At 41.9% G+C, this 27,083-nt stretch overlaps 1 protein-coding gene and 1 pseudogene across 1 annotated transcript in view; one reads left to right on the top strand and one right to left on the bottom strand.

Moving 5' to 3' along the window:
• The window catches only part of MSN (moesin), an 85,044-nt gene that overhangs the window by 5,242 nt on the left and 52,719 nt on the right, over positions 1 to 27,083 (bottom strand). The window contains exons 2-10 of the mRNA XM_006773740.1: positions 23,957 to 24,040; positions 8,639 to 8,734; positions 7,113 to 7,387; positions 5,629 to 5,712; positions 4,776 to 4,922; positions 3,690 to 3,786; positions 2,584 to 2,747; positions 772 to 902; positions 356 to 516 (exon numbers count right to left, since the gene is read on the bottom strand). Coding sequence (XP_006773803.1) covers positions 356 to 516; positions 772 to 902; positions 2,584 to 2,747; positions 3,690 to 3,786; positions 4,776 to 4,922; positions 5,629 to 5,712; positions 7,113 to 7,387; positions 8,639 to 8,734; positions 23,957 to 24,040 — 1,239 coding nt within the window. The remainder of the gene's footprint in view (positions 1 to 355; positions 517 to 771; positions 903 to 2,583; positions 2,748 to 3,689; positions 3,787 to 4,775; positions 4,923 to 5,628; positions 5,713 to 7,112; positions 7,388 to 8,638; positions 8,735 to 23,956; positions 24,041 to 27,083) is intronic.
• LOC102756621 lies at positions 12,787 to 15,126 on the top strand (annotated as a pseudogene).

The following is a 27,083-nucleotide window of genomic DNA, read 5'->3' as shown; positions in this document are numbered from 1 at the left end:
TCTCCCTTCCTCTCTGAAATCAATAAAAATACATTTTTAAAAAAAGGAAAAAGGGAAAGTTGTAACACACATTAGGTAGTCAAGTGGGAATCCCTTCTTCTTCCTCTCTTTCCTTTGTCAATTCATCAGCTCAGATCCCTAAGGGCTAAGAAAATAGAATAAAAGTAAGGATTAGTTAGAGAAGACTGCTTGCAAAGGTTTCTGGTCCACACCAGTGACTTAGCTTGCTTCTGAATTAACTATTTGCTTGAGACCCTGCTGGAAAGAGCCCTACAGGCAGATGTAACTGTGAATAGGTAGTCAGAGAGGGAAGAAAACTCAGGTCCTTCAATCCCAGCCCATTTTTTAGTTTTACCAGTTGCTCCTGGGTCTTCTTCTGGTCCCGAGAAGCCTGCAGCAGAGCCAGCTTGGCCTCTTCAGCATCTTGACGCTCTTTGGCCAGTTTTTCAGCCTCACTCTGGGCACGTTTCCGCTCCTGTTCAAGTTCCAGAGCCCTACGGGTCTGTTCTTCCAGTTCTTAGAAGAGAAAATGGGGGAAAGGAGGTGAAGAGTGCAGAGATAAGAGACACCTAGCTTCTTTCTTAGAAATGTTTCATACCAGGGCACAGCTAGCAGAAAGTTCTGGACACTCTTTTCCTATCCCATACTTTATCTATTCTGTAGCCATATGTGGATTATGTGGCCTGAGTCTGCAGCTCAGGCAGAAGGGTCTCCAGCTCATAGAGTCAGGCTCTGGAAAAACCTACTCTCCAAGGTGACACCAAGTCTTACCTTGCTGAGCCTTCTTAGTCTGTTCCTCAATCTGCTTCAGCTTCTCCATCAGTTCCTCCTTCTCTCGTTCAATCTTTTCCTTCTCCTTTTCTGCCATCTCACGTTTCTTCTTCTCATTTTCCAGCAGAGCACTAGGAAAGGAGAAAGAAGGGATTAAACAGGATAGCAAAGTCACAAGGATGCATTGGGATCCCCAAGGTTCCCAGGCCTTGGACCCTCAGTCCCCACCCATTTAACTAGGGATCAAGCCTACAAACTGGGCCTGTGCCCTTGACCAGAATCAAACTTGTGACCCTTCAGTCCACAGGCTGAGGCTCTATCCACTGAGACAAACCGGCTAGGGTGTCAGCAATTTTTTAAAGAATAAATGTGAACCTTGGTGTTTGACTTCTCATACATGGTGTCATTTTCCAGCCTACTGGATTAGAAGCCTCCTGAAGTTCCAAGCTCTTTTTTTATGAAATGTATAGGAAGTAGAGAAATTGGAACTCATATACATTGCTGGTGGGAATGTAAAATGGTTCACCTATGATCTTAATTTTTAAATAACTTAATAAGGTGATATTAACATAAAATAAAATTAACCATTTAAAAGCAAACAATTCTGTGTCATTTAGTACTTTTATAATGGTATATAATTACTACCTCTATCTAGTTCCAAAATATTTTCATCACCCCAAAGTGAAAACCCACACCCATTTCCCCTCCCCAAGACCCTGAACACCACCTGCATTCTGTGTCTATAGATTTAATTATTTTGGATATTTCATATAAATTGAATCATACAAAATGGACTTTTTGTGTCTGGTTTCTTCCACCTAGCATGTTTTAGAGGTTCATCTATATTTATAGTTTCTATCAGTACTTCATGCCTTTTTATGGCTGAATTATATTCCATTGTATGGGTATATAATTTATTCATTCATCCACTGATAGACATTTGGGCTGTTTTCACCTTATGGCTAGTGTAAATAATACTACTATGAACATGTGTATATGTTGTTGTTTGAAAACCTGTTTTGTGTTCTTTTGAATAGGAGTGGAATTATGGGATTATATAGACAATCTATGTTTAACTTATTGAGAAATCACCAAACTCTTTTTTCATAGCAGCTGAACCATTTTACATTCCCACCAGCAATGTATATGAGTTCCAATTTCTCTACTTCCTTGCCAGCAGCTATTATCTTCTGTTTTTATTATATCCATGTTAGTGAGTATGAAGTGGTACCTCACTGTGGTTTTGATATACAATTCCCTAATGATTAAAGATGTTTTCATGTGCCTGTTGGCCATTTTCATATCTTCATTGGAGAAATGATTACCTAGGATCTCAAGATGCAGATTCTGAATCAATAGGTATGGGATAAAGTCTCAGATTCTACCTTTCTAACAAGTTCCCAAGTTGATGCTGATGGTGGCTCTACCAAATTCCACTCAAAAAACCCCTATATAGTCTAGGTTTAAATGTGTATAGAGCCTTCTGCTATTATCACTTTACTGATCAGATAGCCTGAAACAACCCAGAGTTTGCCTAGAAGAGCAATGGGATCATAGATAACGGGGGGCTATGAAATGACTCTCCTTCCTATGAGCCTCTGAAATCCTAATTCCGACGCCTGCTTCTTGGAGGGGGTGTCGTCATTGTACAATAGAGTGTACTCTCGTTCTCTCTCTCTCTCTCTCTCTCTCTGCCCTCCTCCAGTTCCAGGATGACTTCATGTCTGTCCTGCTTTTAGCAGACTAGACTTGGCAATTTAGATAGATTTCTTTGGCCTGGTCCTGGTCCCACTCCATCTCCACATCACTTACCGCTCCATCTGCTTCTGGTGCTTCTCCTCCCGGGCCTGTGCCTTCATCTGCTGCACCTCAATAGTGTCTGGCTTGCGACGGCGCATGTATAGCTCATGGTTCCCCATGCACAGGGCCAAGATCCGTTTATTAATCCGCAGCCGGGGAGCATAGAAGACAAAGTCCTGGTGGGAAACCGGAAATTAGAAAAAGTTTGGAGGGATAGATAAAGGTGAACTTCTCTAAGTCCAAAAGCACTGGAAAGATAATTAACTAAATGTTACATTACATATGATGATGCTAATTATCAGAATGGTGAAGTTACTTGCCCAGGGTCAAAAGGCAGTTTAGTGGCAGACCCAGAACTACAACCCAGGCTTGACTCTGAAATCAGTGCTCTTTGAACTAAGCACAATTTCTTTCAAACTATACATCCTAAAATACCCTCAATCTAGTTGTAAGTCAGGAATTGATTTTATCTTCTAATTTAGGGATCCTTTTTGATCTCAGGGGCCTCTCTTTGAGGCCCAATAATCCCTTCAAAATACACTGATGAGTGTAGTATGTATGGGTGGCTGGACTGTTTACAGTCGTGAGTACATAAAACAAAGAGTTCATTCTTGAATTTTTATGAATTATTGTATTATTTTTCATAGGAACAACTGTAAACCTACTTTTGCCACCTATATATCAACAGTTTCCACTTTCTGGGGCCTACAGGCTTTAAAAGATAAGATAGCATATACTCTTTGTTTCCACCCAGAGCCCTGGGGCAGCAGAAGACAGTGTCTAAGAGGCAGCACTTAGACTGCTTGTGGCTCTCCCTCACCCATGTTTCTCCTGAAACATAGGTAGCAGGATGGCACAAGGCACAGGATGCCTCCTAACCATTTCTTGGCATCAACATCCCTTTCCATCACCAACCTCCTTTTGTGCCTCGTGTACACACACACACACACACACAAGTTTGACTATTTTACCTGAGAAACAGTGGTACCCATGGCACAGTGCACACACACACACACACACACACACCAAGAAAGGGAGAGGAAACTATAATTACATGATTACTTCTAGCATTATCCCTTGGCAAGTACGTGTCTTGGCTAGTTGGAGGAATCACTTACCGGGGCTTTTTTGTCAATGGGCTTAATGACAAATTTCTTGTCATTGAAAGAGATGTTCCTGATTTCACTCCAAGGGAAGCCTATCTTGGGAGTCAGTCTGTAGAAATGGAGACCAAGAACATCAGGACAAGGGCAAAACAAGAAGGACATAGAGGGTTGGTGCCTTGCCAACTTCTCCTTTCAGGAGGTAGGTTCATTGCTTGCTCAGCCAATGTCATGACATGCCACCAGGTCAGTTTGTCAGCACTGAGGCTGCACAAAGGACCTCCCAATACTACAACCAACACATTACTCTTTGTCCCAATCTCTCAGATTTGTTTTATTATATGTGTTGTGTGGCATGGACCTTGTAATAGAATCCCCACTCCTATTTAACTGGGACTCTTCCATCCAGGTTGTAAAAGTTGGGGAGAAAGTAAATAATGAGATCCAAGATTCAGAAGTTACGTGGAACAATAATCTATTGATCTCCATCCTCAACAAGAGCAGACCACAGGGGGAAAAAATAAGCAAATAAGACAAGGTTGTAGCGAGTTTATAGGCCAAAAGGCACTTACTCATTATATAGGGATTGGATTAATTATAAATCCTGACAAAGTAGGTTCTAGGCCAGTGTTGTCCAACAGAAATATAATAAGAGCCACATGTTCTGGTAGCCACTTAAAAATCGGTAAAAATAAACCGGTGAAATTAACTGTTATAACAGTTAATTTAACTCAGTATATCCAAAATACTATCATTTACAAATGCAAAGCAATATTTCAAAAAATATTAATGAGACATTTTACATTCTGCTTTTTATACTAAGTCTTCAAAGTCTGGTGTGTAGTTTATATTTACAGCACATCTCAATTCAAAGTAGTCACATTTCAAATGCTCAGTAGCCACATGTAGTCACAGTGAATAGTGCAAGTCTAGTCAATGCAAGATTTAAAGGCCTGGGGGAGGTTATGCAATTATCTGGGCTGGTCTAAACTAGGTAGAAAAAGAACTACCCAGGTGTGCCCTAGAAGGTACAGTCTTACTCTCTGGTGAGCTCTAAATGCCAGAGTGGTCCAAATAATCTAAGAGACTTCTGAGATATACCTGTCATTCTGCTCATAGATGTTGAGACCCAGAGCATCCACTCCCAGCCACAGCTCTGAGCCTTTCTTGTTTTTGATGCTGAAGTAGTTCACACCATACATCTCCAGGTCCTGGGCAATCTTCAGATACTCCAGGACAGCATCCTCCCTAAACAACAGAGTGGGAGGTTACAGAGGGAAGCCTGTGAATTAGGCCTAGAGAGAGAGAGAAAGCCTATCTGCTCTGCATTTTTGACAAGTATCTTGCCAATAGGGATGCAAAAGGGGATGGAAGGTGAGCAGATGATGGTAAACAGAACATAACATGAAGCCTGAGGTCTGAAGTTCCCAAGGGGAAATAAGGGTAGGCTGAACCTTGCATGTTAGCTGTCATAGAATCCTCTTTTACAGGCATGTTCTCAGGAGAGCCCAGATGGAATGCTGATGGCAAAACAACAAGATTTGTTCCTCAACTAGAGAGCCTCCAAGTGGTTTGCCATGAAAGAGCTCATTCCCTGTTTCTTTTTTGGGGAGGAGCCTCTAGTGGCCCACATGCTCCCTAAGGACCCCAAGGGCCCCTCCATTTCTTTATGGTCAAAACTATTTGGGCTATCAGTTGCTATCATTCACAAAATAATATAACTTTATACTATAGCTTTATACTGGTTCTGATTAGCCTTCTATATATTTCTAAATTACCCTGTACACTGCATTTCTCTCTTTCAATCTCTCTCTCTCTTTCTTTCTCTCTCTCTCTCCCTCTCTCTCTCTCCCCAACATCCTCCAGTGTTCCCCCAGTTTTCTGCCTCTTATGCCCCCAGAGCCGTTCTCCCTGCAGGAGCAGTGGAAGCTCACAGTTGCTAGGTCAGGCTTACCTGAGCATGCCCCGATGCTCCTCATGCCACACCTGGATCCGTTCCTCCCACTGGTCCTTGTTGAGCTTGTGTTGCTCCAGGACCCTGGAAAGAAAATGGGTATTGAGTAGTTTAAAGCACAAAGCCCAAATTACAGGTGTTAAGGAAAGCCCACTTATCTCTCTAAGGGTTTAATGTAAAGGGGTTGTAGAGTCAGCCCACTGAGGTCACACTGGAAGCAGACTGAAATTACAGCAGGAGGTATTAATTAGACATAAGGAACTGCCTGAGAGGTAGAAAAGATACGAGAATGAGGGACCAAGAAAAACAATTGGAACGCTTTCCTTCATACCTTTAACAGAATATCCAATAATATGCTGTGTTCCCCAAGCAGAGCAATAATGTATCAAGAGTCTTTGCTGATTTGTGGGGCTTAAAGTAGGGATGGGCCTCACAGATACCTGCACACTCTCTTCTAGATCCTTGTGGAACCAGTAGTGTGTTTGTGAGAATATTGCTCAGGGATCTGATCACAGCCTGTGGCTTTAGAACAGAGAACTAAGCTCAAATGGCTTTGAAAAAAACTAACAGGCTCAACCTCTCAAATCTACTAGATCATAAACAAGGTCTGTTTCAAACACCATTTCAGACATCATGGCAGCGACTCATGGAGTCACTGGGCACATAGGTGGAGTCCCAGGGCACAAGCAATATCCCTAATACCTTCAGGTAAGTTGTACATATGCCACAGTTCCAATGCGGTGGAGGCTCCCAGAATGAAGCCGAATTTTTACTTCCAATCCCAAAAAGCCTATCAAAATGGTCATTGAATACAGTGTGTGTGGGGGGGGAAATCCAGGGTTAAATATTCAAGAGACTAGGATTCTAGGTCCAGCTCTGCCTCAAATGAGTTGTGAGATATTGAGCAAGTCAGAGCAAGTACCTCTGCACCTGTTTCCTTAACCAGGAAATAAGGATAATGCCTACCTTACTTATTTTGTATATTGCTGTGATGCTAAAACAAACATAATGAATTTTTAGATCATTCAACTGTGAAGTTTACAAAAGCAAAAAGCTCTGGACACTGATTATCAATATTAAAGGACTGTTTGAGCTACCATATCCCTGGCTTGCATAGTTCTCTCTCTCCCCCTATGAACCTGATATAAGAGGTCTAAATCAGTGAAAAGGATTGAGAAAAATGGAACCAAGGACAATAGAAAATCAATCCATCTCTGGTTCTCAATAAAAGAACCAGTTTCCAGGTAATGAAGTTCTATAATCAGGCAAACGGAATTGGGGGAGCTTTTTATTTTGAGAGCCCAAGAAATAACAACAGGGCATGGTGCTATAAGCAAATGTCTCTCTCTGACTACCATAATGTCATGGTCTTCAGACAGACCCTAGGTGGGAGGAACAGATCTGATAGCCCCTGTGTAATAGGAATTGGTCAGCCTTAGGCCACAGGCCCTCTGGCTAGGGCAGATAGCCAGTCACAACCTTACCTCTGTGGAAGCAACTTGTCCCCTGCCAAGTAACCAGACTTGTGAACTTCCTTATTGAAGTCACCATACTTGGATTGGACAGCATAGGAGGCCAGCAGCACGGCAGTCTCAGGTGGGCAGTAAATATCATCATTGAGAATACCCTCCTTTACTTGCAGGAAGAACAGGCGCTGTGTGATATCCTGGATCAATTCTTCAGATACATCCTCAGGGTAGAATTTGGCCCGGAACTTGAAGAGCAGGGGGCTTTCCTTCCGCACATCCTGGGCAGTCACCTGGGAGCAGCAAGGAGTTATGGGTTCTCAAAAAAAAAAAATAGACTGGAGTGGCTTTAGGGTGGGGAGAAGACACTGAAAGGTAATAAATTTGGGTAATCCCAAAGAGCCAGAGGGAAACTCTCCTGGTAATTCAGAAAAGAGACACATTATTTTCATTGGGGACACAATCCCATGTCCACAATTGCTTTCTGATGAGGATTTGTACCTGAAATAAAGATGGTCAAGCAGGGGGATGGAGGCAGGCTGGAGGGGGTCAATGGGGGGAAAAGGGGACATATGTAATACTTTCAACAATAAAGAATTATTTTTTAAAAAGATGGTCATAAGCCCCAAAGCCACCATCATCTGACAATATATCCAACTGTATGCAAATTCTAAAAGGATACCTAAGAAAGCACCTCTTTTAAGGCTCCCCCAACTCCATAAATTAGCAAACGAAAGACCAGGATACATGACTAAGGCCTGGGAATTGGCTAGGTAAGAGAACAAATTAGGTTGCTTTTTAAAGCCTGAAATTGGCTCCCAAGGATTCTACAATTGTCCAGCAAAAGTCTCCACTCGTTGGGAAAACAAAACACTGCTAGCCAAAAGTTGAGGCACCTACCTCCTAGATACCATCAGACAAACAATTCACAGGACAGAATGTAGACCTCCAAAGACAAAGGCAGACTGTTTGAGGATACTGAGTTGAATAATTGCCATGTTCCTGCAGAGATGCTACTTAGAGGTAGAGAGCAGATAATCCCATTTGGAGATCAATTGAGATAGAAAATGAAGAAAGAACATCTATATGGAGTTAAGGCATCAGTTGACAGGTTGGAAAAGAGACAAGATAGGTTATGAGACCTTTGAGATTCCAGTTCAAGAGTATATGACTCTCTTTTTAACAAATTCCTAAACCCCTTGACTTTGAAAACAAAAATGGATACCAATCTCCTCCTGAGGAACCGCTATGGTTAAGGTCTAAAAACAAGTTAAAATTCAAGACAGAGCTTCCAGTAGGAAGGGAAAGATACCTTCCTCCTTGGACCCTGGCCATTCTTGCTATGAGAAATTATAGTGGAAGCAGAACAATATTACCTTGGCTAAATCTTCTTTCTGCCCTTATTCTGATCCTGTGGTCAACAGACTTCCCAGTGGAAAACACAGACCTAGGTGTCCTGGATTTGCCAGCTAGCACATGTTACCCCCCTGAGCAAGATCTGGAAAGGAATGAATTCCAAACCCAAGAGTGGGGTAAGCAGTTACCTTCTTATTGAGTTTCAGCCAAGTGGAGAAACCCTTAGTGTCCTGGTATTGCAGACCAAAGAACCAAACTTCCCTCAGGCCAATAGTTTTCACCACCTGGAAGAGAAAACAAAACAACCACCGATTGAATGCCTAGCCTGTACCAGACACAGAGGACACAAAAGTGGACCTCATTTGGTCCCTAGCCTTAGAGAACATAAGGTGCCCAGGGTCTGGCAAGAAAATACACTTGAGCAACAGTCAAGAAGTGAGGTTAGCATCTCTTTGCCCAAAGTACTTCTGAGGTAGGGGATGGATCTATTATGAGCACTACCACACCCCAATAACTTTATATATATTATCCCTTTTAATTTTCCCAAGAACCCTCTGATATGATTATAATTAGGCCCATTTTACAAATAGTGAAAGTAAAGTTCAGAAAAGTAAAGGTTCAGTTAGTCAGTAGCAGAGTCAGATCTGTTTGACTCCAAACCTATTCAAATTTAGTGCTTTCTGTTACTTCCCTCCCTCTATTATGCCATGCAGCTTTCCACTCCCAAGATGGATTAAAAACTAAAGGTAGAGATTGTTGGCTTAACTCCTGCATCTTGTTCCCAAGTTGCTCTTTTATCATTAGCAACTAGGAATAACGCCCACACCTTCAGACTGAGTCCCATTTACAGTGCCCTAAGAAAGAACAGCTGAGACAAAGCAGGGACTGTGATATCTATACACCCAAAAGTTGTGCTGTGTCTGGGGGCTGAGATGCTTCTTTCCAGCCCTGATTAGAGCCCAGCCATGATTTACATTACCACTCACACAGTTTAAGAGTGGGACTGAGGGCGGAAACAGGGTGAGTACCTCAATATAGTAGCTGAGGAGCCCCCTGATGTTCTGGGCCTCTGGGCTGAGCAGTGGGAAGGAAAGGGAAATCAGCCAGGAGAAGACATGTGAGATCTGTTTTCAAGTCCCTGATATTAGCATGTTAATGGTTCTGGCAGGCAGCTGCACACCAGCATGCCTATCACTGGGGGTGAAGGCAATGAAGCTGAGCCACATCCTAATGAGGTCTTGCTGGCATCCGGCAGTTTTCTTTATTTTTTTTTTATTTTTTTTATTTTTGGCAAGGGCAGGGGAAAGGTTGAAAGCAGTAGAGGTGGAAGGGTGAGATGAAAAAACTTACTTGGAGATACAAACAGGGAACAAGGACACAGTGTTGCTGATGTCCTTCCCTATGAATAAATCATTATTTCCCCCTCAAAACACACACATACACCTCCACTGTATCCACAAAGTTTCTACTATGCCTCCAAATCCAGGTCCCCCAGTCACTCTCAGAGCTTACAATCTACAGCTTCAGAGGCCCCAAGGAAAAAGTAGCTCATATGTATTAAGTACCTATTATATGCCACTGAAAAACCCTGCAATAGCTATTATCTCCATTTTATAAATGAGAAAGCTAAGATTTAGAGGCAATCTTTCTAAAACCGTAGAGCCTAGACTAGAATCCTGATGTGTATGACTCTAAAACCTATACCATTCTTCTCTACTATGCTTTCTCTTTTATATATATATATGTTTTTATTGATTTTTGAGAGGAAGGGAGAGGGAGAGAGATATAGAAACATCAATGATGAGAAAGAATCATTGATCAGCTGCCTCTTTACACTCCCCCTATTGGGGATCCAACCCGAAACCTGGGCATGTGCTTGGACAGGGAATGGAACCTTGACTTCCTGGTTCATAGGTCGACACTCAACCACTGAACAACACCTCCTGGCTCTCCTATGCTTTCTCTTAATGCCAAAGGCTCAGAGGAACTTAGGAGCCCTAGGGTTCTCAAGTGACTAACTGCTCTATCTCTCTTTTAGTCCATATATCCCAGCCAGATAATGAAATTTGACCACCTCTGTGTATAGATATGGTTTCTGGCTTTCCCACCAGGCTCAGTCAACAACCACTTTGGAGAAAAGCCACATTCCCATGTCATCAACCTTCACTGTTCACTGGGGCAGTGAAAGTTGATGATCTTACCTTTCGTATCTTAAATCAGATGTCAGAAAACCTGAAAATCTCACTTGTGTCTCCACTTTGCTGTGTGATCTCAAGGCAGCGCATTTCCTTCTTTCCTTCTCTAGCCTCAGCTTCCCAATCAATCCTGCTTCCCATCTACAACAAGTTGTGTGGCTTAAATGGCCTCTTTCTTCTCTTGAGCTTTATCATTCTACTAGGAGCCCACCAGAGCGCCCTGGCCCACCCATCTGCAGCCCTGCCTTGACACCCAAACCTGGGTGTCTGCAGAGCTCCAGCGTGCTTGGCCCAGCCCCCAAACCCTCTGGCCGCTTCGAGCTCCGCCCTCAGTCCCTCTAGTGGCCTCGGGCTGGTCCCGCCTTCGCTGGGTGCCTCCCTGCTTTTGTCTGTCTCTACAGCAATGTGGCGGCTCCGCCCCTTCATGGCGCCAGAGGAGAGCATGGAAGCCTCCCGCCTGCTGCGCTGTGCTCCTTCCCCTGGCAGGTGGGCCACGCGGCACTCAGAGTGTGAGTGGTGGGTGGCAAAGGACTTGTGGTGGGGCGTTAGGCTCTCACCCCTGCCCTCCCTGGCACGGGATGGTCCCGCCTCCTCCTGGCGCCTCCCTGCTTCCACTCTGTCTGGTCTCCGGAGCAATGCCCCAGCTAATATGCTAATGACCTGGTCTTTACCCCTTATGGTGTATCAACCATTCATTAGCGTATTAGCTCTTTATTAGTATAGATTAATCAGGTTTTCATAAATGGCTAAGAGATACAATCTCATTTACCTCTTGCTGACTTGTGTAACTAGGGACATGTTTACAAAAGATGAATTGGGGGTAGGGGGAATAAGGCAAGATCAAAAGACGCAGGATTCAATGGCAAGGATTCAATTCTAAGTCAATAAGCAGTAAGAACTGCCATCAGGTTTTAGATGGAGAATACAAAATGTTCCTGTTGAAATGTGACATTGGCTTTTTATTTTTGCAGAGGATAGAGGGATAGTGTGTGGACAGGAAAGATTGTTTAAAGCGCCTCTTATCTCATCCTAGGTATAATAGGGATCAATTAACAATTCAAATTATTTTCCACATGGTTGCAGAAGAATAGTGTGTCCAGATACAATCAGTGAGAAATAAGTTCCAAGGAACAATTCAGCCCCAGGAGAGAAAGAGAACTACCAAAAATGCTGAAGATCAACAAATAGGGCCAGGATACTAGGTGGGGGGAGCAGGGAGAAGACATGGAACAGAGCAGCCACTGGCCTTTGCCTGTGTCAATAGCTCCATTGTAGAGGCTCAGAGACCCCAGAATTAAAAGGGAGTTCGGCAGGTACAGACTACACAACTAGTCCCAGGAGTGAACTCTTTAGCCTCTTTTTGCACCATGTTGACTGGTTCACTAGTGAGATGGGTAAAACTGTGATGAGAGGCAGATTATGGGTGCCCAAATAGTTCCAGGATCTGTAGTATCTCTGAGGAAAAGTTGGACAAATAACTAAAGTGCTATAAAAGAGACATGTGTACTACTATTTGTAATACTTTAAACAAGAAAATAAAAAAAAGAACGCACCTAGAATAGTCCAAAAACAAAATAGATTTCAGAATCAGTAGAGAATTTTTAATCTATGTAAGCAGTGTCTTCCCTTATGAACACAGAGAAATGAGATGTATATAAATTTTCTACTTCTTTAGGTTCCAGTGCTTGAAGAGATGAGCAATGTCTCTCAGCCTACTGAAGTTCCAAAGTGAGGTAGTAAGGGGGGGGGGGAAATAATGGTCTTAAATCATAATTAAGGCTAAAAAAATAACAAAAGTATAAAACAGATGACCCTTGGACTGCAGGCTATAAGGAAATCTCAAGACTTGGAAATGAGGCCAAGCTTTGCTTGCTTTCAGGTGAGATGTCCACTTCAGAGGAAAGAGAAACCTCATTTTCTAGTGGGAGAGCATATCTAGATCCTGGTTCCAGGGATAATATCTCTAACTAGGATCCTACCCTTCTACTCTGAGAAGTGGCTCCACCTCTGAGGAAAAAAATTCTTTCTTGGCTCCCTTTGACCCCAGACGCCAGCTCATCTGGCCTGAGCTAGTATTTCTCAAAGATGCCATGCAATAAAGCTTTAAGCAGCATTAAAATAAAGGATGCTAGCTGTGTCTGTGCAGGTCGGACTCAGAAATGGCAGCCTCCATATTCTCCAGCCAGCTGATGGCTGCCACAACCCTTAGGAGCCACCCGCCCTGGACGGCGCTGCGGGCCGCTGCTCAGGTTCTGGGAAATTCTAGATTGTTTAACAACCATGGACTCCAAGTGCAGCAACAACAACAAAGGAATTTCTCACTACATGAATATATGAGTACTAGTGGCCCGGTGTATGAAATTCATGCACATTAAAAGGGAATTAATTAGAGGAAATATTTTAATATTGCTATTTGCCCTTTCTCTATAATAGAAGTGTCAGAGATGAAAGAAAATTAGTAAAATGTATATGAAAATCTTCCTCCTGTCAGAGTCTGGGGCACACCACGGGACCCAGAATCAAGTCCCTGCCCACCCACGTGCAACTCAAAATTGCGTGAGACACCCAGACCTGGCCAGCCCCACCCTCATTGGGCGAGATCCAGACCTGGCTGGCCCCACCCCCTTCAAGCCCCACTGGGTGGGAGGCATGGCCTCAGGTCCCCTGGCCCAGGGCGGGGGGCGCAAACTCAGGTCCCCATCAAGCCCTGCCAGGTGGGGGGCGTGGTCTCAGGTCCTCCAGCCTGGCCCAATGCCACACAGCCTCAGGTCCCTGTTGATCGCTCATTATGGCTTGTTACGGGAACCCCACCTCTGCTGTGGGTGCAGCCATCTTGTGTTACAGGAACCCTGCCTCTGCTGTGGGCGCAGCCATCTTGTGGCAGTGTGAGGGAGTGAGGGTCAATTTGCATATTACCTCTTTATTATATAGAATGGAATTGTTGCAAGAAGCTGGAATCGCTATTTCCAAAGGACATGTGGCTAAGTCACCAGATGAAGCTTATGCAATTGCCAAAAAATTAGTTTCAAAAGATATTGTGATAAAGGCACAGGTTTTAGCTGGTGGTAGAGGAAAAGGAACATTGAAAGTGGTCTCAAAGGAGGAGTGAAGATAGTTTTCTCTCCAGAAGAAGCAAAAGCTGTTTCCTCACAAATGATTGGGAAAAGTTGTTTACCAAGCAAACAGGAGAAAAGGGCAGAATTTGCAATCAAGTGTTGGTTTGTGAGCAAAGATATTCCAGGAGAGAATACTACATACTTTGCAATAACAATGGAAAGGTCATTTCAAGGTCCTGTATTAATAGGAAGTTCTCAAGGTGGTGTCAACATTGAAGATGTTCCTGCAGAGACTCCTGAAGCCATTGTTAAAGAACCTATTGATATTGTAGAAGGCATCAAAAAGGAACCAGCTTATCAGCTTGCACAGAAGATGGGATTTGCACCTAATGTTGTAGATTCTGCAGCAGAAAACATGGTCCAGCTTTATAACCTTTTTCTGAAATATGATGTAACCATGGTAGAAATAAATCCTATGGTAGAGGATTCAGATGGAGCTGTGCTGTGTATGGATGCGAAGATCAATTTTGATTCTAATTCAGCTTATCGCCAGAAGAAAATCTTTGATCTCCAGGACTGGACTCAGGAAGATGAAAGGGACAAAGATGCAGCTAAGGCAGATATCAACTACATTGGCTTAGATGGGAATATAGGCTGTCTAGTAAACGGTGCTGGTTTGGCTATGGCCACAATGGATATAATAAACCTTAATGGAGGGATTCCAGCCAACTTTCTTGATGTTGGTGGTGGTGCCACAGTCCATCAAGTAACAAAACCATTTAAGCTTATCACTTCAGACAAAAAGGTACCAGCTATTCTGGTCAACATTTTTGGAGAAATCATGAGGTATGATGTTATTGCACAGGGTATAGTCATGGCAGTAAAAGATTTGGAAATTAAAATACCTATTGTGGTACGGTTACAAGGTACACGAGTGGATGATGCTAGGGCACTGATAACTGACAGTGGACTTAAAATTCTTGCTTGTGATGCCTTGGATGACGCTGCTAAAATGGTTGTAAAGCTCTCTAAAATAGTGAACTTAGCCAAACAAGCCCAGGTGGATGTGAAATTTCAGTTGCCAATCTGATCTAAGAATCCAGTGGATGGTTGAAGGTTTTAAATGTTCTATAATCATTAAAAATACTGTGTTCTGTATTATTGTTGTTCATTTTCTCATTATGGGTGAAAATTATAATTGCCATATAGGCATAAAAACTTTTAAATGCATTTGATCTGCATTTAATTCTATTGAGAATGGGCTGTTTGTATAAAGAATGTGTAATGCAGTTATCTAGTTTCTTTTGTTGCAGCCTCCTTTTTCACTTTTACAGAATGCCATTTGCAATATGCCAGTTTATTTTTGTTGGATACATCGTTCTTCATTAATATGAGTCCTATGAATAAAATAAATCTGAAGATAAAGCTTTATTCTTTAGTGTTAGAAATAGTATATCTAATAACTAGCCTTATTAGCAGAGCAATGTATTAAAACAATGTTTTATATAAGGGTGTTTATTTTCAACACCAAATTTCTAACTAAATATATCAATCACTATTTATAAACAAAGCTTTCAAACACTCCTCAGAATATTCTTTTAAATATTTCAGTGAAGTAACTTAATTATTTGAACATTATCTTAATTGTTACAAAACACCGGTAACTGCAAGTCTTCATGATCCTGTGGTATTGAGAAGAACCTGTAGGTTTTCGCCAAATAAAGGCATATATACTAAGGACTTGTCATTCTAAATTAACAATGTCAATTTAAGTTAATAAAAATCTGGATAATGTTAATAAATAATGGATTAATTTTTTTTTTAAGTAAACATAGTAGAAGGAAGGTGTTGTGTTTATTATTGCACCAAACACCTCTAGGAACTGATTTGTAGATCATGTACTGAAGCATGACATTACCTTACATATTATTAAGCTGCCTGTGGATATCTCACTTGAATTCTGTTTATGTGTGCCATCTCGTACCTTCTCCAAAGATAATACTTTGTTCTTTGTGTCTCTATGTGTGTGTGTGTATAATCTTTTTTCACTGCATAAAACAGTGATAACTATTAATAGTGTTAATACTATGTGATATTAATAGTGTATATACCATGGAAGGAAATATCAGCCAAGAAGTAGACTATGAATGCAGTAGTGATGAATTTGAGAACTTCTACTTATTTGAATGGTCATAAAGTTTGATCAGATATACATACTGTGAGAGGTATCATACATAGCATAGTGATTATGAGCACAGAATTTGAAAGTAGACCATCTGGCTTGAATCTTGGCTCCACTGCTTACTAGCTATATGAATTTGAGCAAGTTTCTAAATTTTAGTGTACCTCTGTTTCCTTAGCTCCTTTATCATTCTCTAAAATTATTTAATGGGGGAGAGGGAGAGAAAATTATTTGAGAGAACATATAAAATATATACTCAAACCATCTACATGAATATCACTATCTGTCCAAGTTGATCATTTATTTACCTACCTACCTATCTTCCCTGCCATATTAAAGACTAAATGGAACCACACAAAAAATAAATAAATAAATAAAGGATGCACATACCCAGGGACCAAAAGGAGGGAGCAAAGCAGGGGATGATATAAATAGATGGTTGCAAGCCAGAATTTCTTTAAAGCCTCAGGTTTAGTCTTAATCATTTGTTGTAAATTTTACAGTCTACTGTTCAAATAATGATGTTTTAAAAATGAAATAGATAGCATCTATAAGTAAAATTGCTGCTCCCAGATACTAAATCCCATTCATCCCACAGCAATGTGTACCTCCTAGATTCTGATACATGTACTATAGGGACTAGGGTTTCAGTTTGTAAGACACGGGTTGTGGATTATATTCAGCCCTACAGTAAAAATCCCTCAAAGAGACTCTGGAGTACTATAGCAGTGGTCGGCAAACTGCGGCCCCTTGAGTGTGGCTCTTCCACAAAATACCACAAGCGGGCGCGCATGTACAGTGCAATTGAAACTTCGTGGCCACACTCAAGGGGCCAAAGAGCCGCATGTGGCTCGAGAGCCGCAGTTTGCAGACCACTGTACTATAGGGTTCAAGCAGCATAAACCGGAAAACTGGGACCCAGTGAGGGGAAGAGATTTACCTCTGAAAAAATCTTCCCTAATTACCTGAAGTATTTGGATGTAAGAAAGAACCCCCTTTTGCCTCTCTTTCTTATGTGAAGGCTGCCTATATATGAGGTCTGTGGAGGAAAGGGGAGATCAGGTCAGTTCTGAAGCCCAGAGCACCTCCTCCCCATATACCCAATGCATCTACCTAATTAAACAAATTAGTGATAGAATCGGCCACTTCAGAAGCCCAGAGTAGGGTCAGAAAGCAAGGCTGAAGCTTCAAGAGGAAAGGTGTGTGAAGAATTATTTGTAAAACTGCGTCAATGCCCAAACACCTGAAGCCCATTGAGATCCCATTACAGGCTTGGCAGCAGCTACATCAGCCACCCACCTAAAAGCAAATCAATGCACAACTGTAAAGTTCCAGGCAGGGTGGTTACTGCCATTAACTTATGCTACTCCACACTGCCTGTGCTCAAATGGCCACCTGCTCTATACCACAAAACATACTCGGCTAGAGTTCTAAGTTTAGGGACCAAACTTTCCTCCCCTCACAATGGGAACAGGCAAAGAAAAAGGAGGCCACAGAGGACACAGCTGACAAAAGGCACTGGGAAACTGAAAATGGTATGTGGCTTGATTCAAGGCATTATACTACTTCCTAGCTATCTGACCTTAAACAGGCCTTTTTTTCCCCCCTCTCTAAGCCTCAGTTACTTATCTAAAAGATGGAGACATTACAATTGTAATAATAGATATCTGTTATTTTATAAAATAAAATGCAAGAAAAAAAAGAAAGGGCTGCTGCCTTCAATGCAGAGTCCACAAATCTTAATGACTTTACTGAGTCAGAAAAGCTACCTGGTTTCATGGCTCTCTTATCTAAACTTACAGGGCAATTTTCACCTACTTATTTAGCCCTTAATAAGAATAACCAACATTAGAATGCCTGCTATGCACCAGGTACTTTGCTTATTTGGGGATTAAATAAACCACAAAAATATCTGAGATTAGTGTGATTACCATTTTACTGAGGAAAGTAAAGTCCTAAGGGGTTAAATGAGCCATCCAAGTTCACACAGCTAACTAGAGCAGCAATTTTCAACCAGTGTGCTGCAAGAATTTTTAAAACATGCAAACCTGACTGGTCAGGGGCACTGACCGCTTTTCCCTTAGATTGTCAAATTTTAAAAAATGGCAACAGCCAACACAACAATAGCCATCTTGTGTGAATGAATCAAAGCTATACCTATTTTTGCCCTAGCTGGTTTGGCTCAGTGGATAGAACATCGGCCTGTGGACTGAAAGATCCAGGTTCGATTCTGGTCAAGGGCACATGCCTGGGTTTCAGGCTCAATCCCCAGTAAGGGGCGTGCAGGAGGCAGCCGGTCAATGATTCTTTCTCATAATTGGTGTTTCTATTTCCCTCTCCCTCTCTCTTCTTCCCTGAAATCAATAAAAATATACTTAAAAACAAAACAACAAGAAACTACACCTATTTTTTTTGTCAGATTGGCAAAAAATATAATGTGTGTGGGGGGGTTAATTTTTTTTTTGCTGTGCTGCAGAATTTTAGTAATGAGTTAATGTGTGCCTGAGATGAAAAAGGTTGAAAATCACTGAAATAAGAACAGAATTTGAACCCAAGGCCAACAGCGAATCCCATGCTCTATACACCATCTCTATATACAACCTGAGCTTCAAAAGTGTTTCCTTCATCCTAAGTGGGGCAGAGTTACATTTAATTGCCTTAAGGGCAGAGATAGTGTTTGATGGGTGTAGAGATCTTTCCTGATACACAGTAGACTTTCAGTCATTATTGAATCAGCCAATGAATAGATGAATGAATGGATGCTCTGAGGTCTCACCTCTTTTCAAGAGCTTACAATCTTGAGGGAAGGGGGTAGGTAAAGTTAGACTAGAGGCCCAGCTGGTGTGTCTCCATGGTTGAGCTTCGATCTATGAACCAGGAGGTCATGGTTTGATTCCCGGTGAGGGCACATGCCCAGGTTGCGGGCTTGATCCCTGGTAGGGGGACATGCAGAAAGCGAGATCAATGGTTCTCTCTCATCATTGATGTTTCTATCTCTCTCTCCCTTTCCCTTCCTCTCTGAAACAAATTATATATGACAATTGCATTCTTAAAAAAAAAAAAAGTTAGACTAGTGGTAGAGCTATAGCCCCTGGCTGGGAAGGAGCCAAGCAGAGGTTTCTCAAAGTGAATTCATGGTGGCGGCACTGCCCCCTAGTGTCACCTAGGTAATCAAGAACCATCTGAAGAACTCTAGGCTTTAGACAGGGAGTTAAGTGACAGAATGCTGTTGTAAAACATGTTCTCTCCCCTTCTTACCTGTGAGAAAAAACAAAGGTAAAGTGGAGGAACTATGAACCTCAATACCATTTCTCAGCAGTCCTTGGGCCTCCTCAAGGTATGGCTTCCCATAACTGCCGGTTGTTTATTGCTGGTACCAACAAGGTGCTTCCTCTCCAGTTGGCTTCCTCTCTGATCATCAGCTAGATAATCGCTTGGTTCCAGGATGGCCCTAGAGCTTTTGTCAACCCTCCCAAGGGTCCAACTCCTTCCTCCTAGGCCCAGTTCCATAGGGAGGGCCTCCTTGAATGATAGGTCTCAAGGCCAGACAGAATGAATTTCCGTATGCCTCATCAATTTAGTGGGAAGAGAGTATACCCCTAATAGCCTGTGAACACATACTTCTGTGGATTCCTGCCTATACTTGCCTTGGCCCCCAAAGTGTCAGATGCTCAACTCCTTCTCTGAGTTCAAATATTTTTCCTGGAAGATATTTTAAATAGATTTTAGAGAGAGGAAGAGAGAGAGAGAGAGAGAAAGAGAAGAGAGAAGAGAGAAACACCAATCAGTTGCTTCCCACACATGCCCTGACCAGGAATCAAAACTGCAACCTGGGTATGTACCCTAAGGGAATCAAACCCAACACATTTTGGTGTATGGGGCAACACTCCAACCAACTGAGCCACATCAGCCAGGGTTTCCTTGTAGTTTTCACCTATGGATTTCCTTCTGATCTCACAGAATGACTGCCCCTCTCCTTCCCAAGAGAGATCCTCAGAGACCCCAACAAGAGAATACATCTTCTCTTGATTGTTCTCCAAGCTACACAGCCTCATTTACGCTAAGTAGAGTAGTGTAGTGAGGAAAAGTTTAAATATTGCAGTCAAATCTTTATTTTTGGAACTCCACATAACAACTTATAGACTAAATAACATAGAGCATGTTCTTCACTTATCTTAGGAAAGATCATTGTGAGAATTAAAGCACTTAGCCAGGGCTACTCCATAGTAGGTGCTCAGTAAATGACATTTCTCAAAACATCACTGATCTTCCAGATGGGAAGTCATAAACTTCTTGGTTTTCTGCCTTTCCTTTCCTTGACCAGTATGAAAGATTCAAGTCTCTCAAAGGCTTTCTTTGGGAAGTAGTATCTTTCAGAACTAGCATATCAATCTGGCCAGGGCTCCTTACCAGGTGGGCTTCCCTCAGAACCACACCCACAGTACACAAACCAAACCAATGCTACTTGTAAACAAAGAATTGCTGGTCTTGTAGCTTTCTGAAATTAATAAACTTTTTTGCTTAAGGATTTTCCTGCCCTAGGCTCTAAATTATGCCTTTCTCACCCTCCACAACTATCTTCCCTCCAACGCAAATGAACAAAGCCTCCAGTGTTGAGGGCAGGCAATGGCTTGAGAAGGGTAGGGTATAAAACCAGGGCTCTGGGAAGAAGTCTGGATAAAGTCTGAAGAAGCCTCTGGTTCCCAGCTGCACCATAAAATCCACACTGACTGATACTCTCCCCTCGATAGCAGCTGCTCAGAATGATATTGCTTTCTGAAACAGAGGTCCAAACAGCCTTCTAGTGTATGGACACTTTCTCCCTTTTGTTCCAGAGACATTAAGAAGCCTGTCCAGGAAGAAATATTCCACATTCCAGGTAACTTCCCCTCCCCCCACACATATGCCAACTGCTAAGAATACTCAAGCGAGGCATTCCCCTCTTTTTTTATAGAAAGGGACCATATGAACACCAAACAGTGGGTTAGAAATGGGAAAGATATGGAATGCAGAAACAAATGCTGGAGATAAACTTTTGAAGGATAACCAGACTTGAGAGATCAGTTAGGCATTGTAGAGATGGGTAAACTGAGGCCCAAAGAAGGAAGAGGTTTGTGTAAGGTATCAGGAGAACTAGCAGTAGAGCCAGCCCTAGGGCCCAATATTTCTAACTTTCTATCCAGTGCCCTTTCAATTTCACCAGATTGTTCCTTTAAAAGCTCGCCAATATAAAACCTTCATATAAGGGGAGAATGAAAAGCTTTAACATAATCAAAATGCATTCAGTCATTCCAGACTAGCACTATAATCACTTGTAAGCTATGTGAATGTCAGCATATTACTTTAATTGTAGTAAATGTGTGTTTAAATGATCCTCTGACTAGTTTGTAATTTTACAAATTAAATATTAATGATGACCCTTCACTATTCAAAACAAAACTCCAAAGAAGAAGCAAATTACAGCTAAATTCAAAGTTATATACTCTGAGGATCTTCAAGCCCCAACTCTATGTGATTAACAAGACAAGAAGTTTCATGGCATTTGGGAGTTATCATTTATTACATCTCTGCTAACCCTTGCTGGGTTAGTTCAGCTGGTTAGAGCACCATCCCGATACACCAAGACTGCAGGTTCGATCCCCAGTCAGGGCACATACAAGAATCAACCAATGAATACATAAATAAATAGAACAACAAATCAATGTGTCTCTCCCTTCCTCTCTCAGTCTCTCTTCCCTATTTGTATTTCCTTATTGTTTTTCTCAGCTATTTCTAATTTATCCTTTTGAATTTTATGTATCATTATAAACTACTATAACAAATTTTTGGTTAACAAGTGAGATATAAATAATATACTCTTTTCATAACCTCAAAAAGCCTTTTAGTTAGGTATTAGACCAACTTTTTTTTTTTTGGGGGGGGGGGGGGGGGATGAAAATACCAACCAGGAGAGGTTCAATAGTTTCCACAAGGCCTACTTAGGAAAATGAAAATTCTGTTTCCTCATCTGTAAAATGGGGCCAGTACTAATTTCTATACTCAAGGGCTTTGTGATAGTCAAATGATATAGTATACAAAATGTCTATCACAGTACCTGGCATAAAGTAAGCCCTGAACAAACATTATCTTTCATCTGTATTCATCATAAACAATAATTTTTTTCAGTCTACCATGTGACATCAGGGACTTGAAGGGGCATGCCCAACCAAGGTTTCCTCAGATTTCCAGCCATCCCTTCCTTCCTTTTACAAGGAGAGCTTGTTAGAAAACAGCCCCTTACCATCACTATCCTCTCCTTGTCTTTCCCTTCACCACTCAGAGATATCATAGGAATAGGCTCATCTCATTTAATTATAACATATTGTCTTTCTTCTTTCCCTTCCCGACTCTAGGGAAGTTCTCAGACTATAGAGGGACTCTGAGGGCAAAGGAAAAAGGGAAACAAGAGTGCTTGGAAAATGCATCCAGGTAATATATAATCCTAACATCCTGGACAATGTCAGACCACCACCTTACCAGAGGCTAGTGAAGAAAAGGAATAATAGCTTATCTAGAAGAATCCCAGCCACTGGAAATGGGAACCACATTTTCAGTCCTGAAAGTCTGGTCACAGATGAGACATTTCCCTTGGTCCTTGGAGAGTTTTTGAATGTTGAAAGATTCTGTGGCCCCCACCTGGCTATTATATAGTACATCCCTTCTGATAATGATGATTTTCAGCAAAGGGATACCACTTGGATTGGAAACAGGAATAACCACATCAATATCATCTCCATGGCCGAAACTGGTTTGGCTCAATGGATAGAGCATCGGCCTGCGGACTGAAAGGTCCCAGGTTCGATTCCGGTCAAGGGCATGTACCTGGGTTGCGGGCACATCCTCAGTAGATGTGCAGGAGGCAGCTGATCGATGTTTCTCTCTCATCGATGTTTCTAACTCTCTATCTCTCTCCCTTCCTGTCTGTAAATAATCAATAAAATATATTTTTTTAAAAAATATCATCTCCATGGCATAACTACAGGAGATGAAACACCCTCCTATTGCATTCATCATCTTCAAGAGTCTTATAAATCCCAATATTCCTTTGAAAGAAATGTACATAGAGCATACAACCTCAGCGATAATAAGTTAGTTTCTGTGTACAAGGAAACAACAATGAATGTGACAGAAGCCATGTGGTGCAGTAACAAGACTGTGGGGTTTAATCCCAGCAAGATACCAGCTGGATGCAATTAAGTTATTTAATTTCTTAGCCTCATCATTAAAATGAAGAACAGATCACTTACATTCTTCAGAGTGTGCTAACATATTTATTTTCTTAATTTCATTTTTCAATTGTAGTTTACATTCAATATTATTGTGTATTAGTTTCAGTTGTATGACATAGTGGTTAGATAATTATATACTTTACAAAATGTTCCCTTGATATTTCAAGTTCCCACCTACCTACCTGGCACCACATATAGTTAATACAATAATATTGACTATATTTCCCATGCTGTACTTTACATCCCTGTGACTATTTTGTAACTACCAATCTTTTTTAATATATTTCTTTATTGATTTCAGAAAGGAAGGAAGAGGGAGAGAGAGATAGAAACATCAATGATGAGAGAAATCACCGATTGGCTGCCTCCTGCACGCTCCCCACTGAGGATCGAGCCCACAACCCAGGTATGTGCCCTTGGCCGGAATTGAACCCGGGACCCTTCAGTCCACAGGCCAACGCTCTATTCACTGAGCCAGACCGGCTAGGGCCCAATTTCTACTTTATCCCAGTACCTGCCCCCAACCCATCTTCCCTCATTTTTAGAGCATCTAGCACAGAATAATACCCCACTTGCTTCTCCATTCTGCCATGTTCATGATCAAGGATAGAATTAATCGGAGCCATCCACGGTGCAGGTTGGCAAAGTTAAACTTTGTCTTCTTATTATTAAGGCCAGGGTTAGCCTTTGTCTTGACCTATCTTAGAGGAGTGAGTAGGAAAAGAAATTCTCATGAAGCAGGCATTGTGGTGGGAGCAATTAAGAGAAGTGAAAGAGGCTTAAGGGCAACAGGTCCATCCCTTACCTGGTCAAACAACTGCTTGCCGGTGGTATTGGGCTGGATGGCAAACTCCAGTTCTGCATCCATGGTGGTCACACGTACATTGATCTAGGATGGATCAAAGGAGGCAAGTTAGTTGTCTGGGTCTGTGCTCAGCAGAGCCTGGGACAAGTGTATCTGCTCAAGCACAGAAGAGGGAACTAGGTGCTAAGAACCTGAGCAATGTATTTTACTTGAAATATGTTTTTATTGATTTTTAGAAAGAGATTGGAAAGAAGAGAAAGATAGAAACATCGATGAGAGAGGAACATCATTGATCACCTGCCTCCGTCATGCCCCCTACTGGGGATTGATCTCACAACCCTAGCATATGCCCTGACCAGGAATTGAACCAATGACCTCTTGGTTCCTGGGTCAACACTCAACCACTGGGCTACACCAGCCGGGCAGAACCTGAGCAATTTAGATATTGGTGGCAAGGAAGGGAGAATATTGGAGGAAACAAACAGTAACACAGCCCCTGCTTCCAACCAGCTTACTACCAAAGACAAAACAACATAGCAACAGAGCAATGCTTACCAAGGAGCAAACAAATTTACAGCTTACTATCAAGAGGAAGCAAGTGCTGACTGTATTTCTTCCAGGAAGCCTTCCCAACCTACTCTAGCCAGCACCTACTCTAGTCTGCAGCATCCTCTTTACACCTCTGATTTACAGCCTGGATTTTCTGAAGCATTGGTCTTTGCAACATGAAATTAAGGACAGGATAAAGAACACTGCATTCCAAGCCTAGCACTACAACTGACTTAATCTATAACCTTGCATATATCTTATGCCCTTCCTGGACTTTAGTTCCCCTCATCTGTTCTAGGGCATAAATGGAGCTAAAGATCAGCCACAAACACTAGGCGATATCCAAGGACCATTTTGGTACTGATACTAACTTGCACTGTTAATACTTCTTGTATTTATGTCTCACTGGTCTCCTTAGGTGCAAGCCAGGAAAGAAGCCTCAGCAGAGGTAGGTGTATTAAAGAGGTGCTACCAAAGCCAAGTCAGCAGACAGAAAAGGAAAAGAGAGAGACCCAGATTTTAAAAACAAAAACAGGCAGCCATTCGCAGGATTTCATAGTGAAAAGAATTCTAGGGACAAAAGAAGCAGGTTTAGAGAATCTTAGGAATAAAGAGGGTCCATGGGGGAAGAATGCATAGGTGAGGGCTTGGAGCCACCAAAAGGCATACATTCACAGAGAATAGAAAAGTGCCCCAGGATAAAGGGAGAGGAAGACGTACTTTCACAGAGAATAGAGAAATGTTGACAAATACTAGAAAGAGGGAAACATGTTCACAGGAGATAGAGGAATGTTGCAAAATAAGGGGGAGAGAAAGAGGAGAGTACTACATGGGTTTTGGACTTTGAAGCTGATATTCTGCAAAAGAGTGACCAATTAGAAAAGCACAAAGTCATAAAATGGGGAAAGGGTCCAATTAGAAGGGAACATGAAGAGACAAAGAACTACAGCAATTATAAACCTTAGAAAAAGGAGCTTAGTTGGTTACCCCCTTGGGAACCCTCCCCTGCATGGGAGTCTGTATTTGCTTCCAATAAATTTCCACCCTTTTACTAACAAGTCCTTTTAATCCGCAAATTTTATTCTTCAAACTTCATGAGGCTAGAACCTACAAGGAGAGATCCACTCCCCAACTTCCATGTTTCAATAGGCGTTAGCAAAAGTACCGTCCACCTTTATGAATAGATCCCTTAGCCCAAGTCAATGATAGCTGAAATTTCATCAGTACAGATTTGTTCCTTTGGCTGAACACTCGGTAGTTTTCAGGTGGAAATAATAGTAATAGCAACAATAAGTAGCAGCTTTCATGTATGAAGACTTACTAGTCACTATGCACTTCATATACACCACCCAATTTAATATCAATAATCACCCTGCCCTGACTGGTTTGGCTTAGTGGATAGAGCGTCAGCCTATGGACTGAAGGGTCCCAGGTTCTATTCCGGTCAAGTGCATGTACCTTGGTTGCGGGCACATCCCCAGTAGGAGGTGTGCAGGAGGCAGCTGATTGATGTTTCTCTCTCATAGATGTTTCTAACTCTCTATCCCTCTCCCTTCCTCTCTGTAAAAAGTAAATAAAATATATTTAAAAAACAAACAAAAAAACAATCACCCTGTGTAGCAGAAAGTATCATCTCCACATTGAGGATGAAGAAGTAGATATTTGTCTAAAGTCACATTACTAGTGAGGAAGACATGGTTTGAATTTAGATCGAGGTCCAAACCTCAAATTTAAGCCAATATGCTACACACTTCTTTTTTTTTTTAATATATTTTATTGATTTTTCACAGAGAGGAAGGGAGAGAGATAGAGAGTCAGAAACATCGATGAGAGAGAAACATCAATCAGCTGCCTCCTGCACGCCCTCCACTGGGGATGTGCCCGCAACCCAGGTACATGCCCTTGACCGGAATCGAACCTGGGACCCCTCAGTCCGCAGGCCGACGCTCTATCCACTGAGCCAAACCGGTTTCAGCGCTACACACTTCTTACATAAAAATGTAAAATGTCTCTCACTAAAAGAAATCAAAGATCTTTTTAAAATTGTTGGACATTTTACTCAGGTACTCTATATGGCACAACCACAAGATAGCTTGTTATCCTATCTAATAAAGACGGCATGTGCAAATTGACCATCACTTCACGACAAAGATGGTGGCGCCCACAGCCAATAAGGAAGGAATATGCAAATTGATGCGACAAAGATGGTGGTGGCTGGGCCAAGACGCTCCAGGCCTCTGAGCAGTGCATGAAGATGGAAGGCGGCTCCACGCCAGAGCGAAGGCAGAAAGGCGGCTCTAAGGCAGTGCCAACAGCCAGGGGAAGGAAGGCCTATTCTTGCATAAATCTTCGTGCATAGGGCCTCTAGTATAATCTTATAAAATGTTTATGAAGAGTATTTTATACCCAGAGAAAATACCTCAGTAATATGAAGTGAGGAAGAGTAAGTACCAAGATTGCATGAGCTCAATTTTGTAAAAACTATGCATAGAGAGATGATTGGAATCATGTCCTTGGTTTTAGGGTGGTGATCTTATGAGTGTGTTCTACATTTTCTAGGATACTGACTTACTATTTA

This window comes from Myotis davidii, unplaced genomic scaffold, assembly GCF_000327345.1.
Source record: "Myotis davidii unplaced genomic scaffold, ASM32734v1 scaffold2627, whole genome shotgun sequence".
Classification (NCBI taxonomy): Eukaryota; Metazoa; Chordata; class Mammalia; order Chiroptera; family Vespertilionidae; genus Myotis; species Myotis davidii.
This window is presented reverse-complemented; position numbering and strand designations above follow the sequence as displayed.